The sequence below is a fragment of the Callorhinus ursinus genome, unplaced genomic scaffold (genome assembly GCF_003265705.2).
Source record: "Callorhinus ursinus isolate GAN/ISIS: 27379988/994484 unplaced genomic scaffold, GSC_fseal_2.0 scaffold20, whole genome shotgun sequence".
Lineage (NCBI taxonomy): Eukaryota > Metazoa > Chordata > Mammalia > Carnivora > Otariidae > Callorhinus > Callorhinus ursinus.
In genome coordinates this window covers 16,756,657-16,773,493 of record NW_027397082.1, presented here as the reverse complement: position 1 = coordinate 16,773,493, position 16,837 = coordinate 16,756,657, and the positions used below count along the sequence as shown (strand labels likewise).

The 16,837-nt window shown below is 44.8% G+C and overlaps 1 protein-coding gene across 9 annotated transcripts in view; it reads right to left on the bottom strand.

Annotated features, from left to right (window-relative positions):
- STN1 (STN1 subunit of CST complex) overlaps positions 1-7,748 on the bottom strand; it is a 41,879-nt gene extending 34,131 nt beyond the window's left edge. For 6 of the 9 annotated variants that reach the window (XM_025880965.2, XM_025880968.2, XM_073904241.1 and 3 more), the window contains exons 1-2: positions 7,333-7,748; positions 6,836-7,030 (exon numbers count right to left, since the gene is read on the bottom strand). In XM_025880965.2, coding sequence (XP_025736750.1) covers positions 6,836-7,030; positions 7,333-7,351 — 214 coding nt within the window. In that variant the 5' untranslated portion in view covers positions 7,352-7,748. The remainder of the gene's footprint in view (positions 1-6,835; positions 7,031-7,332) is intronic. The other 3 variants (XM_025880966.2, XM_025880971.2, XM_025880972.2) reach the window with 3 other exon arrangements.
- Positions 7,749-16,837: the final 9,089 nt, after the last annotated feature.

Sequence of the window (16,837 nt, the reverse complement as noted above, 5' to 3'; positions counted from 1 at the left end):
GTTTAAGTGGAAATTTCCTTTTTAAATAAAGATCTGACCTGTAAACAAACATTCATCAGCACAGACATTTGGCCACCTCCTCCCTCCCCACCAAGCCAGGTCAGAGCCTCTCTTCTCCACATCCATGGGGTGGGGGTGGGGGTGGGGTGGGACAGACCTGTGGCCTGAACCCTGATGCCCTTCAAAATTCCCAGAAGACTGGCCTCCGCTGACGGCTCTCTTGTATCCCATGTGGATAAAGTGGCTGGGGACAAGTCACTCAAGGAGTCCCAGAGGATGGATAAGGAGGCTCTGAGCCTCAGCCAGGTGGAGATTCTAGGAGAGTGAGATGTGGTTGGAAGGAAAAAAATGGTGGCAAAGTTAGCCTAAAGAAGGGCCCTCTCCCTGGCAGGGCATCTTTCTAACAATGACTTGGTGGATTAGAGACCACGCGCACGGGGCAACCATGGGGGCTATGAGCTGAAATGGCAGGACCACACAAGGAAAGGAGCCGGAGTCACTGCATCATCCGCAAAGGAGGGTCACCCCCTTCCAGGAACACAGGGTGAGTGGGTTCAAACTGGCTCCACAGAAAATCCATGCAATTTTAAGAGGAGAGTTCCAACAGACTTCTCCTGAGTTCTTAGGATTGATATCCAGGTCCCTTAGTTACTACCTTTGGTGAGGCCCTTGGGGCCTTTGCCACTACCTGCCTGCACTGACCAAATGCAAAGGAAAAAGGGTGACTTCAGAGGGAGAGCCCTGCAGGACTGCTGCAGGCAAGCTCAGACATCCCGACCACAGGAAAAGTCTGAATCGCGAGAATGAGCCTCCCCTAAGGATGTGGGCACGGAGTCCTCTACCAAAGTGTACCCCAGAACCATGCCCTGACCAATGCTCGTGTGCAGAGAAGAGCTATGACATGGCACCGTTCGGGTCTGCTATAGGGCTGGGGGGGGGGCTTGGAGGGGCCTGAGCTCCAGGCTGTTCTCTGGCTGCAGCCAGCCCTTTCTGCTTCCCCAAATGCACTGACAGGTAATAACACTCTATTTGTGCACTGGGCAGAGCAAAGTTAGAGAGAACCGTTTTCTAGAACCTGACTGGCCTCCCCTACCCCATCTCACTGGACGGTCTGCCCTGGTTGCCAGGCATTTCTTGGTATTAGAGACAGAACACTCCACAGGGTTCCATGTGGTCAATTGTGGCCCCTAGGACATTAGTAGTAGGAAGCAGAACTATGGAGGTCCCTGGACCCGCTGGAGATCCCACTGCCTACCCCGAAATGTCTTCCCAGTGGGTCCTGGAGCCACTACGGGGTGCTCTGCTGGTGATGTCTGGAAACTCAAGACAGTCCCAGGACTCTTTGGGTTTCCCTGGGACATCCTGGTATGTGCTGCTATGGTGGTTTTTATAGTAAAGAGCCAACACACTTTGAGAAGGAAAACAGAGCTAGGCAAAGGTGTTCTGCCTGGGTTGCAGTGTACGAAAAAGGTGATAAGACAGGACTAGTGACACAAGCCAGTGAGGTCCTCAAGTCACCTGCGATGGAGGCCAATCCTCCAACGTTACAAACTGTGTCGGGCCACTCGACAAAAATCTGAACAGGTCTTCACTTGAGGACACAACAGACTTTCTCAAAAGAGCACAGAAAAGGGAACCCCTAAACTTTTGTGTTCTAGACTGCCAATGGCCGGCCTTCAAGGGCAGACAGAGTCATTCAAAGGTGCAAAAAATCCTTCCAATCTCAAGGAATTGATGCAGAAAACATCTCAAAAGCGTCTCTGAACAATGGAGAACAAATTCAGAAGAAAATAACACATGGGTCGGATCAAAACATTCAGAGAGGACGACTGAGTGGCTCAGTCAGTTGAGCATCTGCCTTCGGCTCAGGTCATGCCTGCTCAGCGGGGAGTCAGCTTCTCCCTCTGACCCTCTCCACTCTCATGCTCTCTCTCACATAAATAAATAAATCTTAAAAAAAAAAAACATTCAGAGAAAATCAACTGAGGAGAAAACACACTGCCTGGAGATAGTGAAGACACGTGTCCACGTGTCTTGAAACATGAACCACACGTATCAGGAGCGCAATTGGTCAGACGGCGGCCGGAGGCATGGACAAGAATCGGAGAGGACCACTTTCTCCTATCAGCACAAGATTCTCTTCTACGACAAAAGAGCTAAAAAAAAAAAAAAAAAAGTTGGATGGCGGCTTTGTTGATTGAAAGAAAACTCAGGAAGCAAAGAACAGAAAACAACCCAAATGGGGCGTCTGGGTGGCTCAGTCGTTAAGCATCTGCCTTCGGCTCAGGGTGTGATCCCGGGGTCCTGGGATCGAGCCCTGCATCAGGCTCTCAGCTCAGCTCTCAGGGAGACCTGCTTCTCCCTCTCCCACTCCCTCTGCTTGTGTTCCCTCTCTCACCGTGTCTCTCTCTGTCAAATAAATACATAAAATCTTTTAAAAGAAGAAAACAAAACCACCCAAACAACAGATTCTGGCTGATGGGGAGTTCTAGCTACAGCCTTCCCCACGCGGTCCTTCAGGTCCTGCTGCCTTTGTTCCACACGCAGCCCCCCAGTGATGAAACATACCTGGGGATTCCCCGGGCCATGAGGTCCCCAGGAAGGAGGAGGGTCAGGCGACAAGGGTTCAGGGACCCAGAGTCACACACGCAGGTTTGATTCAGCTCTCACATCAGCCCATCCCTGGACAGCCACCACCACGGTAAGACATTCGCCTGGTTCCTCTCTTTTAAAAGTACTTTTGATTTATCTCTTTTTAGTCTGTCATTATTTAATTGATGTCCAATAGTACTCAAATGCCAAAGATACTATTTTTCATATAATTCTTATGAATATACCATTTCCACTTTATCAGACCCTCTAGAATTAAATATTGTATTTTTTTAAAAGATTTTATTTATTTGAGAGAGAGAGAATGAGAGATAGAGAGCACGAGAGGGAAGAGGGTCAGAGGGAGAAGCAGGCTCCCCACCGAGCAGGGAGCCTGATGTGGGACCCGATCCCGGGGCTCCAGGATCATGACCTGAGCCGAAGGCAGTCGCTTAACCAACTGAGCCACCCAGGCGCCCAATAAATATTGTATTTTGATTTAAGCAACAGATTCACTACTTATCCCATTATTAAAGTCTGACACGGATATTTAGAATAATAAAGACTATTTCTATATGCCATAAAGAAAAAGATAAAACAAAACTGACCCCAAAACTGGGGCACCTGGGTGGTTCAGTTGGTTAAGCAGCCAAGTCCTGAGTTCGGCTCAGGTCATGATCTCATGGGTGGTGAGATCGTCAGGCTCCATGCTCAGCCGGGAGTCTACTTGAAGATTCTCTCCCTCTGCCCCTCCCCCAACAGTCACACACACTCTCTCAAAAATAAATTTTTTTTTAAAAAGACCCCAAAACCTGTAAACACCACCACCACCACCACAAACTTCATAAGATTTTTTCATAATATTTTTTATTTGTTTAACACTAAAATTGCAGGTTAATTTTGAGGAGTTGACATTTTGCAACCATTTTGCAAGGCAATTCTGATGGATGGCAAATATACAGAGTAAGGTCAAATTTCAAGGGCACAGTCTCCCACAGAATTGCTTTCTTCACTCACCGGCCCTGAATTTGGGCATTCTCAGGCCACCCACCGTTCTGACCAACTGGCTACAACTTCGGGGGGGGGTCCTACAACTCTCTCAGCTTTGACGATTTGTTAGAATGAGACACAACTCAGGAAGGTACTAGATTTACGACTATAGTTTCAAAGTGAAGGGTACAAATCAGGACTCACTAACTAAAGAGATGCACTGGACAAGGTCTGGAGGAATCCAAGCACAAAGCTTCCACAGTCACAGAACATATCACCCTCCTGACAAATCAATGTATGATTACCAACCAGGAAAATTCACCTGGGCCTTGGTGTCCAGAGTTTTTATTCGGGTTTCATTCCGCAGGCATGACTGAATCACTGACCACATGACAACTCATTCTCTAGCCCTCTCCTTTCCCAAGGGGTTGGGCTGATGTCACCTGGCTGGAAATCCCAGTTTTCTAATCACTGGGTGTTCTTTCAGGCATGGACAACCCCTATCCCCAAACCAAACCAAAAACAACCATGAAAACAACACAGAAATAAAAACCCAGGCTAGGGGAATTTTCCACCCCTAGAGCCCTATGGTATAATCTCAAGAGGATCACTCTTGTGAATTTATGGTTGGTGTCTCCTTCAAGCATGATGCTTCATTTTAAAAACTGTTAAGAGTCAGCAGTTAGTTAGGTTTTTAACAGGATGCCTGGAGGCCAGCAAAGGGGGAGTCATGGCTAGCTATTGGGGAAGGTCAGAGACCTCCTGGCAGCACTCCAAAAACAAAGCCGTAAGAAGCTGGATCAAACCAGACAGGCTCAAGACAAAGAAGGCCAAAAACCTGGGCCAAGTAAGGGAGAAAAGGCACAAAACCACACAGCTCCAAAAAATCCCTCCCCAAGAAATAAATATTCCACCCCCTAATTAACAACTGTCCGTAAAAGACAGGAACCCAAAACTTGGGGTTCAGCTCTCCCTTGAGCTCTCCTGCTCTCACATCTTGAGAGTGTGCTCTCACTTTATTTTTTTTAATTTTATTTAAATTCAATTTATATTCAGAGATAGATCCGTCAATTTATTGGTTGCATACAACACCCAGTGCTCATCACATCACATGCCTCCTTAATGCCCATCACCCAGTTACCCCCGCCCCACCATGCCTACCTTCTGGCAACCCTCAGTTTGATTCCTAAAGTTTAGAGTCTTTTACGGTTTGTCTCCCTCTCTGTCGAGAGGGTACTCTCACTTTAATAAACTTCCGATTTGCACCGCTCAACTCTTGTGTCTAGTCTCTCCTTGAATTCTTTCTTGCAATGAGACCAAGAGCCTCTGGCAACATCCCTGGGAAGGGCTGGATGGAGGCCTCAGGGTCAGAAGTCTCCCCAGTCCACCTGGCAACAAAAGCACATCTGAAACAGTACTACCAGTGACCTAGTAAAGACCATCAGGATCCGTTTTCCTTGGTTGGCTGTTAATATATCATAAAGTCCTTTACCCACAGGAAGAGTTAAGCCCCTATCATGCCCTGATATTTCCCTGAGCACCTCCATAAGACCTTTCTTTAAAATGCAAAGCTGGCATTTGGTGTGAATTGCTTTCTTCCTGAGATGAGCTATGAGAATACCAGCCTGTTCTGGAAAATGGACAACTGTGGGGGAGGACGGCTGCCTTCCAAGAAAAAAAACATAAAACCAAACACAGACCATTTCCAACAATAATTAGGAAACCAAGGTGTGGTGAAAAATCTGCACAAAAGGCTTTAGAATAAGGTCATCCAAATATATTTGTACATAGAACTGGAAACACAAAACATCCTCTCATTAAAACTGTGCATACTTACGACGTGGATGGAACTAGAGGGTGTTATGCTGAGTGAAATAAGTCAATCAGAGAAAGACATGTATCATATGACCTCACTGATATGAGGAATTCTTAATCTCAGGAAACAAACTGAGGGTTGCTGGAGTGGGCGTGGGGTGGGAGGGATGGGGTGGCTGGGTGATAGACACTGGGGAGGGTATGTGCTATGGTGAGCGCTGTGAATTGTGTAAGACTGTTGAATCACAGATCTGTACTTCTGAAACAAATAATGCAATATATGTTAAGGAAAAAAAAAAGATGACAGCAGGAGGGAAGAATGAAGGGAGGGAAATCGGAGGGGGAGACGAACCATGAGAGACCATGGACTCTGAATAACAAACTGAGGGTTCTAGAGGGGAGGGGGGTGGGGGGATGGGTTAGCCTGGTGATGGGTATTAAAGAGGGCACATTCTGTGTGGAGCACTGGGTGTTGTGCACAAACAATGAATCATGGAACACTACATCAAAAACTAATGATGTAATGTATGGTGATTAACATAACAATAAAAAATTTAAAGAAAAAAATAAAACTGTGCATACTTGAGCTTCTTGACTGACTCACAGCTTGCTATTCATTCAAAATAGCAAAGAGTTTAACCAAACTTCTCACATAGCACAAGCATGTGAAGATCCATACACAGCTATGTGAATTATTTAAATGTACCCCAAATTGTATTTGTTATGTTTTTAGGTATGAAGAACCTATCTTTAGTAACCGCCATTTAAAACAAAAAAAAGTGATTTCTTTAACTTTACATTTATAATGCTTTGTTGCTCCAATTACTATTTTTTTGAGGGCCCACCACATGCCAGGCACTGTTCTAAGCAGTGGAATTATGTAGATGAATAAGGCATATGTCTTTCCTCTCAGTGAGTTTATATTACTTGGTTCTGATTAACTGAAAACAAAATAAAACCCCACAAGAAAATCAGGCCTGGTTAATCCCCATTTCTACAAAGATGACACCTAAGCTTTGCAGGTGAGTCACATGCCCAGGCCAGGTAAGAGGCACTGTTAGGAAAGGGAACAAGGCCTAGAAACGTCTGGTCCAGTGAGCTTTCCACCAAGAGCTGTTCCAGAGAAAAATAACTGAGCATGTTAAAATATGAAAGACCTCAACGCCAGACCAAAAAAAACAAAAAACAAACAAAAAAACCATTCCTGGGTACAAAGGTTACTTTCCCAAGCTTTTATTTTAAAAATAAAAATAAGATTTAGACTTTTTTAACTTGCACAGAAATGTATTCATTCGAGAGTCCACGCTAGGTCATTTTCAGAGCCTGCAGCAAGGAAGGCTCTCCTGAAAGCCACTAAGCCCCAACTTCCTGCAGCTTTGGAGAAAGAAGAGTGAGGTGCAGGTGTAGCACTGGGCATTCTTCAGGCCCACCAGCGACATACCTGGTACCTGGCGGGACTCCTTCAAGTCCAGGATATCTCCGATGTAGAGTTTTGCAAAGGCTAGAAACACAGGATCCAAACCCCACAGGAGGGAAGGGGTCTCCTCTTCACACTGGCTGGATTCAGGCTGCATCGGGAGGCTGGGGTTTGGCTTGCAGCCAACCCTGAAAGGCTCTGCGTCACTGAGTCGAGGATCTAGATGTGAGACCAAAAAAAAAAAAAAAAAAAAAAATCAGGATGCAAGGCTTTCAAGTGGTCACATCGGCATGGCCCCGAAGCTGCTCTCCGGGCGGCTACGCGGAACTCCGGGAGGAGTAAAAGCAGGGGTCCAGGGCCTGGCAAACTCACGTCACGGGCCTAGAGCAAAAAAGGCATTCCTTGGGTGAGGGCCTGTGCGTTCCTTATGGCTCTCCCTCTGGAATCTCTTCTACCCCACGGGAGTGTTCCTCCTTCCCCCCAAGTACCAACTTCAAAACGCCTAAATGCTAACTTTTCACCTTGAGGAGCTATATCCATACAGGCGTACCCTGAAACCGCTTTGATGGGCGGGGTCCGGAGACGAATGGGCGCCCTCGTGGCCTAACACGAGGGGGTCAGAGTGGGTGGGTCTGTGCGTCGCTCGGCCCCCGCACCTTCCGGTCTGGGGATGAGCCTGAGAAAAGGAGGAAAACGGAAACGAAAAGCAGACCCGCTCGAAGCCCCTCCCGCCGCACTCCCGCCGCCAGCCCGAGGCCCCCAGGAGCGCGCAGACTCGGCCCTTCCGGTCGCTCAAAGGCCGCGGCAGCCACGGCCCCGCCCGGCGCCGGCGCGCGGAGCCCTGGGCGTCTCCGGAGCCGCAGCGGGGGCCGGCCTCCGCTCCTGGCCCGCCACCGACCCACCTCTCCCGACCTGGGCCTTCCCTCCCCGCGCCCAACGCGTCGCCACGGCTCCGCCCCGCCGCGCCCGCCGCGCCGCCCCATCCCAGCGAGGCCCCGCCCCAAGCTCGCTTGCAGGTGGCGGCGAGGCAGTCTTGCGCCGGTGTGGCCCAAGCAGTGCTTTGGTCCGTCCATCCGTCCGGCCTTCGTGGGCTTCCGCTGGAGCACAGAGCCCAAACCTCTGAGGCCTGGGATCTGACTCTGCGATTGCTGTTGCCCAAAAACCCATCCTCCAAGTCTCCCTTTCACCCTGTCCCCCGCTAGTGGTAGGATCCCCAAGAGATTGGGACTGGTTCTTGCCCGGGTGGGGGGGGGAAGGGGGTTGGTTCCTGATATATTAAATGAACAAATAAAAAAGCATAGAGCAGGTATGTGTGGCATATTTTAAATGTTTATTTACACTTGGTGAGTGATCTGCTAACACACACACATTGGGATTCTACAGTCTCACTTGGAGATAACATCAGTATCTAAATAGGAGCCCTTGCGTGAATATTGAGGACTTGGCTTTGCCTAAAGCTAGCCCTACAGGATTATGACAATAAATTTTGTCTTCTTCTTATTCCATCTACACTCTGGAATGTTGTACACTTAAGAATTTTGGAAAACTGGCATTCTGGTAAATCATGACTACTTTGGCGGTGCTTGTCCCCAGTGGTCCTAATTCAAAGTGAGGAAAGAGCCACATTCCACTACCATAAGTAAATAAATAAGCTGCATCATGACATCACTCAAAATGGCAAGAGTTCTTCCTAATTTATAGGGACTCTAAAATGGAAGGAGGAGTAGAGGTCATTCTGGCAGGCCATTCCCTGGGGGAGGCAGGTAGTGGCCAAAGAGATAATTACTAAACTATTTAGAAGAGAAGGAACTTCAGGCAGCTGGAATGGAAAATGTGTGTCATTAGAATGATGGCATTTAATTACATCCCTGACCACTGAAGAAGCTGAAAAACAGAATCCTTGGCAAAGTACAGCATTGCCCATATTCTATTGCAATGAACAGTTGTTTCTGTGGAGCTTAAGTTTCAATTAGGAGAAGATACCTTTTTTAATAGGAGGGAGGCTCTCTTCAAGGAAGCACATCCAGTAGGACACCCAGAAGGTTGGGTGCTTTTGGCTGACCTATCAGATGAGGAGAGGCAGGTTGGGTGACATTTTCCTGATTGTATACGTCTGCTCCAGGGTGGAACCCAAGAAGAAAATCACTGCTGTGTGTACTCAGAGCCCAAGACTTCAGGAGTGACTCTTGTGGTTCACTCAAGGGTAGAGTGCTAGCGATAAGAGCCCTTGGGGACTCCAAGCTTACTAACAGCCTTGGGGAGGGCCATACCCAGTGGGGTAAGCAGAGCAGACTTCCCCTGTAGTCATCTTTTACAATGAAGGGTGGATTCTTTGGAGACCAGGGATGTTTCTCTTGATCTGAGTTCAAAACTTGAACTAGCAGTTTGCAACTGAAACCCAAGGTGAGATGTGGGACTGAATTTCCAGATTGCAGAAGAATATAGAGGAGTTTGGGAGGATCTTCCTCCTGCCATCTTCATCAAGATGGACTCCCAAGTTCTCCAATTCACTGTCTAGAGATCATAAGCACTGGAGGGCCCTTCAGCTTGGGACTCCACAACACGGCAAAGCAGATATTTCAAAACCCAATAGTCAGTGCTTCATGCTGGGAACCTTTCTTAATGGAACCCGCCACAGCACTGAGAAGTGTGAGATAAAGCTTGGTTTTGCAAGCATTTTTGCCAGGCTAGACAATTTTTTTTCTAGAAAGTTAAGATTTTAGCAAATTGTTCTGGAAATGGAGGGGATCGAACGCATATCTCTCACCTCAAAGTTCAAACTATCTTGCCTTAACCATTTTGACACTTTACTGGTAGAATGGAGTTTGTCCACTTGTATATTGGGTTTGATTTTCTGTCTGAAGTTTATAATAAGCATAACTTATCAAAGTTTAAAAATTTTTTTTAAGATTTTATATATTCGTGAGAGAGAGAGAGCACAAGCAGGGGGAGCAGCAGGCAGAGGGAGAAGCAGGCTCCCTGCTGAGTAAGGAGTCCAATGTGGGACTCCATCCTAGGGTCCTGGGATCATGACCTGAGCCAAAGGCAGATGCTTAACCACCTGAGCCACCCAGGCGTCCCCCTTATCAACATTTTTATTATGTGAATAATATCTTTAGTCACTCAGCATACCTTGAACATTCTGAATGCTATGGGGGAGCACTAACAATTTTCATTTCATTGGAGCAAAAAAGAGTGATGCATGTAATATATCAAATAACAAAGCAGGAGGCTAAATTTCAAGTAAACACAGAATGTGTGGCTTAGGTCATAACTACTGTATGAGTTACAGGAGGTGAATGGGGGAGGGGGCCCATCAGGTAGGATAACATGTAACAAAGGAAGCACTCAATACATATAAGCTATTATTATTATTATTAACTATGGAGGTGGGATTTAAGCTGGTGTTTGAGACTATGGAGGAACTGTTCATTTATTCGTGAAACATACTTGTAAAGCACTTGTCAAGCACTATAGTGGACACTGGGGGTAAGAAGGAGACAGGACAGCCTGGGAAGAGCCCTCATGGAGCTTCCATTCTGTTGGGGGAAGGAGGGAAGGACAATAGACAAAATAAGTAGAGAGAGTTCTCAGTGCTTTGAAGGAAATAAAAAATGTATTATGATCGTTCATAATGGGGTACGAGATGTACTCTGCATAGATCAACTTTCATCCCTTGAGATGAAACAACATTCAGGCTGAGACCTGAAGGATGAGTAGCAGCCAGCCATGAAAAATGCTAAAGAAAGAGCATCCCAAGCAGCAGAGTCAGGGTGAATGTCTGGCGGCAGGAAGATACTCTCCTGTTGGAGGAACAAAGAAGGCGTGGGGGAGAGTGGTTTCAAGTGTAATTGGAGAGATAGGCAGATGGCACATTCCTAAGGGTCCTGTAGGCTAGGATGGGTTGGGATTGTATTCTCAGTCTCCCTATTGTACAGAGGGGATAATATTGTGATAGCGTGGGAGCAGGGTGAAGGAAGCGGGATGAACCAGGCACGTTTGTGGGTAAGCCAACATAGCGGCCTGACCAGAGAGGACAGCCACAGTGGAAACTGGTGCAGACCTCGATGTTAGCTAGATGCTGAAGGGCTTGAATTGGTTTCTACTTTCATTCCCTGTAAGCAATAGAGTGTTGTTGATTTTGGATCAGAGGAATGATTTAATAAATTTTAAAAATTGCAGGCATACCTGCCCCATCTAACATACTATGGTAGGGAACACAAAAATATATAAGAAGAGTTCTCTGCCTAATTTACTGAATCTACCCTAGAAGTTCTGTTTTAAGGATATTCACCAAATGATGGGGAAGCTACTAGAGTAGTAAAACATTGCTGAGCCTATTATCATGGGCCTCACTTGTATCACTTCTCCTCCTGCCTCCTCAGCAGCCTTGCTCAGTCCCCTGGGATGAGACCCTCCCCCCTCTCTGACCTCTCTGGCACATAACTCTTTAAGTGTCATCCAACTTTAAGGACACAGCCTCTCTGAGGACCCCAGCCCCTCAAGCTACTGCCCTGTAGCTCTCTTTCTCTCCTTTCAAAGCTAAACTTCTTGAATTCTCAAATACAGTGGCTACTTTACTTACCCTTCTCTTCTTCTTCGTCTTCTTCGTCTTCTTCTTCCTCTTCTTCCTCTTCCTCTTCTTCTTCCTCTTCTTCCTCTTCCTCTTCCTCCTCTTCTTCCTCTTCTTCTTCTTCTTCCTCCTCCTCCTCCTCTTCTTCTTCTTCTCCTTTTTCTTCTTCTTCTTCTTCTTCTTCTTCTTCTTCTTCTTCTTCTTCTTCTTCTTCTTCTTAGTAGGCTCCATGCCCAGTGTGGAGCCCAATGCAGGACTTGAACTCAAGAACCTGAGATCAAGACCTGAGCTGTGGTCAAGAGTCAGGCATTTAACTGACTGAGCCACCCAGGCACCCCTGGCTTCCCTTCTATTGCTCCATTTCTTCCTTCTCTGTTAATCCTTCCTGTGTTAATCTCTCACACTGATTTCCAAGGATCAATCCCCTGCCTACTTCCTTCTCACCCTATGTACTCCCTCTCAATCACCTCATCCAAACCTGTGGCTTCCACTGAACCAATATTCCCATGACTCTCACTTCTTCACATCTGCCCCAGAATTCTCTCTGGAGCTTCACATCTGAATTTCCAACTGAACTCCCCTGAGTACCTCAAACTAAACCTCTGCCCCCACAGTTCTGCCCCTTTCTTCTCTGTCAAGTGAATGTCACCACCACTCACCAATCATCTAAGTCAGAAAACTGGAAGGTTTCATGGACACCTCCCTCTCTCTCACCCTTAGATGAAATTAATCATGAAGATGTGTCAATTCTGCTTCCTAAATATGTTGTCTTAGTTTAGTCCCTCCTCCCTGCTCCTGTTGCCACAGTCTTGGTCTAGGCTTTCATCATGGACTAGTGCCACCACTCTCCCAACCAGTTCTGCTGCCTTGAGCCTGGCCTCCCTCCAATTCCTCGTCTCCGCTGCTGCCAGGATAATCCTTATGAAATGCAAATTGCACAGCGATATTCCTTTGTCTAAGTAAAATCATTCAATGACTTTATGTGGTCTGCAAAATAAAGTTCCAGTTTCTTAGCATTTCTTACCAGCTTCCTCATGGCCTGGCTGCTGCCTGCCTCTTCGGGCTCATCTCCCACCAACCCCTCACAGCTATCCTGCTCTCTAGGTTAGTATCTCCCCAATGCCGTTCTGAGGAGCGCTTACTAATATTCAAGATATTAGTAAAAGTCTGGTCAAACCAGTTTGAGAAAGCATGCAAACAAAATTCAACACAGTAATGGGCATTGAGAATGTCCAAGAAAGGAACAGAGTGGGTTAAGTTTGAGCACTAAACTCTATTAACTGCTCAAGGAATTCAGTTTCAGAAATGCTACTGAAGGCATTTGGAACAACTTAGAGTTCCTAGAATATGCCATGTTCTCTTTTGCTGCTCGCCCTCTGCCTGGAATACCATTCAGTTATTGATTAATTTTTAAAATATACTGCATATGCTAAAGACTGCTCTATACTGGGCATACAAAGCGCAAAGAGGCTCTGAGTGAGCCAAACAAGTAAATGTGTGATTACAACATGTCGAGATAAATGCTGTGCAACTTGGCGGGACAGGTGGGGGACCAGAGTTGGGAGGATGGGGAGACAGCAAACTTGTCCCCTCCTCTTTCACCTGGGTTATCTGTGAGGTAGGCATCCGTTTTCACTTCATGTAGTTTGAGACCTACTTGCTAAGTGCATGTATATTTATAATTGTTATATTTTTCTCAGGTATCGACTCTTCTATCATTATGAAATGTCCCTGTTTGTCTCTAGTAATATGTGTCTTTAAATCTACTTTGTTATTAATAAAACCACTCTAGTTCTCTAATGATTACTGTTTGAGTGGTGTAACTTTTCCATCCTCTCACTTTCAATCTATTTGTGTCTTTGAATCTAAGGTCTCTTAAAGACAGCGTATGGGTGGTCTGTGTTTTTATTCAGTCTGACAATCTCAGCATTTTGACTGGGGTGTCTAGACCTTTCACATTTAAGGCAATTGCTGGTTTGGTTGGACTTTCAGGTGCCATTTTTCTCTACTCGTTTTCTATATGTCAACTCTCTTTTTCATTCCTCTGCTCCTCCTTGACTGGCTTCTTTTATGTCAAATAGTTCAATATATCATTTAAATTACATTGTTAATCTTGAAAAAGATTTAGTTACTTTTTTAGGGATTGTAATCTAAAGGTTACAATATGCATTTTAATTTATCACAATCTAATTCAGATTAATACTAATTTAATTCTAGAAAAATGTAAAAACTTTGCTTTAATAAACTTCTATTCCCTTGGCACTATTATTGTCATTTTTATTACCTTTGTATATGCCAGAAGTCCAACAGTACAATGTTATAATTATTGTTTTATATAACTGTATGTCTTTTAAAGAAGTTAAGACAAGACATGAGAAAAAGATAACTATAGTCTTTTACATTAGCCCATATAATTACCATCTGTGGAGCTCTTCATGTCTCCCTGTAGTAAGGGCAGTCCAAATTGAATGAGCCCCTTTCACCATGGCAGAGGTAGCACTGGTACTCACGGCCTGCTCTGCCCTAACAGAACATTGACATTGACCAACCTGGGCCTGAGGACAGGGAGGGAAATGGGGGCATCCCCAGGCCAGAATGCTACAGACTCCTACCATTCTTACCTGAAATCCAAACGTAAGTGCTTTTCAGATTGCTGTGTGCTTTTGATCTACTTTCAGAACACTGAAATAATTGTTCTGGTCAATTTTGTCCAGTTTTATGGCTGCATTTTGGAGAGATTATTTGCTGGCCTTCTCAACTAGCTATGGCTGGAAGTCCCTGACCATAGGTCTTCTAATAAGAAGGGCCATTGGGTCAGACAAGGTGAGATGGCTCAAGAAATAAGGTTGAGGGACTGAATCATAGAACAAGGTCAGAAATTACCTAGTGTGAGAAAAGAGTCACTCACAGCCCAGCCCACCTCGTGGACTTTGAAGAAGATTCCTAAGTCAGCATGAGGCAGGGTGTGAACCAGTAGGCAACTCAATGGAACACTTTCTAGAATGAGGAGAACCAGAGAGATGGCTGAGGGTGGGACACCCTCTAGGTCCTTACATTTAGAACAAGGAACTCCTCCTTCCCGCCCAAACGGTCTGATACACCAAAGGGAATCTTGAGATTAAGATGATGACCTTTACAAAGATGAAGAGAGGAGAAGATAATGGGCTGGGGTTCTTCCTGGAGAGCAGAGAATGACTTTCTCATAAAGAAAACTTGGGTCTCAAGAGCCAGGATTGAGTGCACGAGAAAGAATTTTGTATTTTGTATTTTAAAAGTCTGTAGAAAGTAGAATGGTGATTGCCAGAGACGGGAAAGAGGGGGAATGGGGAGTTATTATTTAACGCTCCCGAGTTTCAGTTTTGCATGATGAAAAGAGTTCTGGAAATGGATGGTGGTTATGGTTGCACAAAAATATGAATGAATGTACTTAATACCACTGAACTATACACTTAAAAATGATTAAGATGCTAAATTTTATGTGCATTTTACCATCATTTTAAAAACTGAAAAAAAATGTATCTCAGGGCAGTGCTGGGCATGACTTGTGGTTAATGATATGTAAACTCCTGTGACAGTCACCTGTGCACTACATTATGCCTGGTCATTTAAGCCACAAATCTAGAAAGCGTTTTGCTAAGGGTGAAGGTTCCCTTACTTACTGGGTGACTTATGAGATAAGTGGATTATTTTCAACTGAACTCATGCTCATAATAAGGTGAGTGCAAACAACCAGTCCTTGGTTCTTTACTGCAAGTCTTGGGCACATGCTGACTCTTCTGAGAAAGTCCCAGAGTATCGCTCTGACAGATGACAGATGTCCTTATAGGACAGAGTTGGCAACATAACTACTTCCCTAATGGTCACCAGCTACCAGCGAGCACACCAGCTGGAAAATAAACTGTGTCTTATTCCTGTATTTCTCTTCTTATTATAAAGATGCTGCAAAGATGGTAAGGCACTTGGGGCTAAGGATTAAATTTTGGAGAAATGGGATTCATAATCACTAGGCTGGGATAAGAGGATTAATAAAAATATCAAAAAAGAGATGAGAACTTCTCTTTTTACTCAGGACTTTTATAAAAGCTTATAACCTTGATCAAATAAATTGTGTACAGGCACACATGTCATTTTAAAACAAATGAAAAGTAATGGTATGTTTTCCAATTTTTTAATGTGGGATACGTATTATCTATCTCATAACAAAAGTCATTTTAAAATTAGCATCCCTTGATTTTCACAAATGTAGTGTTGAGTGATTGAGAGAAGCCAGATGCAAAAGAGAGTAGATACTGTATGACTACATTTATATAAAGTACAAAACCAGGCCAAAACCTTCTGTGGTATTAGAAGTATAGATAGTGGCTACTGTTTGGGTGGAGGTGGTCACTTTCCAGATGGGAAGGGGGCTTCTGGGGATACTGGTTATGTAATGTTTCCTGATCTGTATCTATATTATACTTCAATAAAATATTTTTTCAAGTGTTCATCCCTAGTACTTGAATTAGTGGCATTTGAAGTTGAGAGGAATTAAAAAGTAAAAACTTACTAAATGTATGACCCCAGATTTTGTGCCATTATCATGTGCATAAGAAAATAGACCATTTTAAATGTTAATGTAATTCAAGATATGAGCTATAGCATTATCCTGAATTTTTCCTAATTATTGGACATGTACCTATAGGCTCAAGTAGCCAGGACATTTCATAAGCATTAGCATAAAGCTGGCCATCTGAATAGAATTTTGTTTCTCTTATCAATTTATAATTCTCCCCAGGGCTACTTTCAATCAAGGAAAAATTGAACTCCCCAATGATGTCAAAGACAACATATTGCAGAGGTTAATTAACAAGTCACCCACAGAAGATTGAACAGCCATTGTGCTGACATGTTCAAGGGCTAATCGGTTCTGATGATGTAATTTGCAGCAGTGCTTGATGTATATTAGCCGGATGGGTGACAGCTGCTGTGGACCCTGATGATTAAAGTGTGAAGCACTGGGGCAGAGGGGGTGGGTGGAAGGGGGAAGGGCAGCAGTGAGTACTTTCAAATGGAGAGAGACTTTTATGGAGCCAAGTGAATACAATCTGGTCATGCACGTTACCTTACCTGGAAAGGCTGCTCATCTCATCTTTATTTATACAGATTTTACTGGGCCTAACACAAGCTCAGCTCTGGGCTTGCTTCATTCAAGAAGACTCCAGTCAACATTGACACTCCCTTCTCTGGGCTCCTGTGTTCCTTACAGTCAGCATTATACACTTTAACACTTATTTCTTTACTAGTTATTTTGGGAATGTTCATTGTGCTCCCCACACTTGAAGATAAGCTACTTAAGATAAAATACTTTTTCCCGTATCCCCCACAGCATGGAACATAATGATAGGCACAAAAATTAAATGAAAAACAATTGGGGCAAAATGTTGATAATTGTCCAAGCAGCATGATGGTTATAT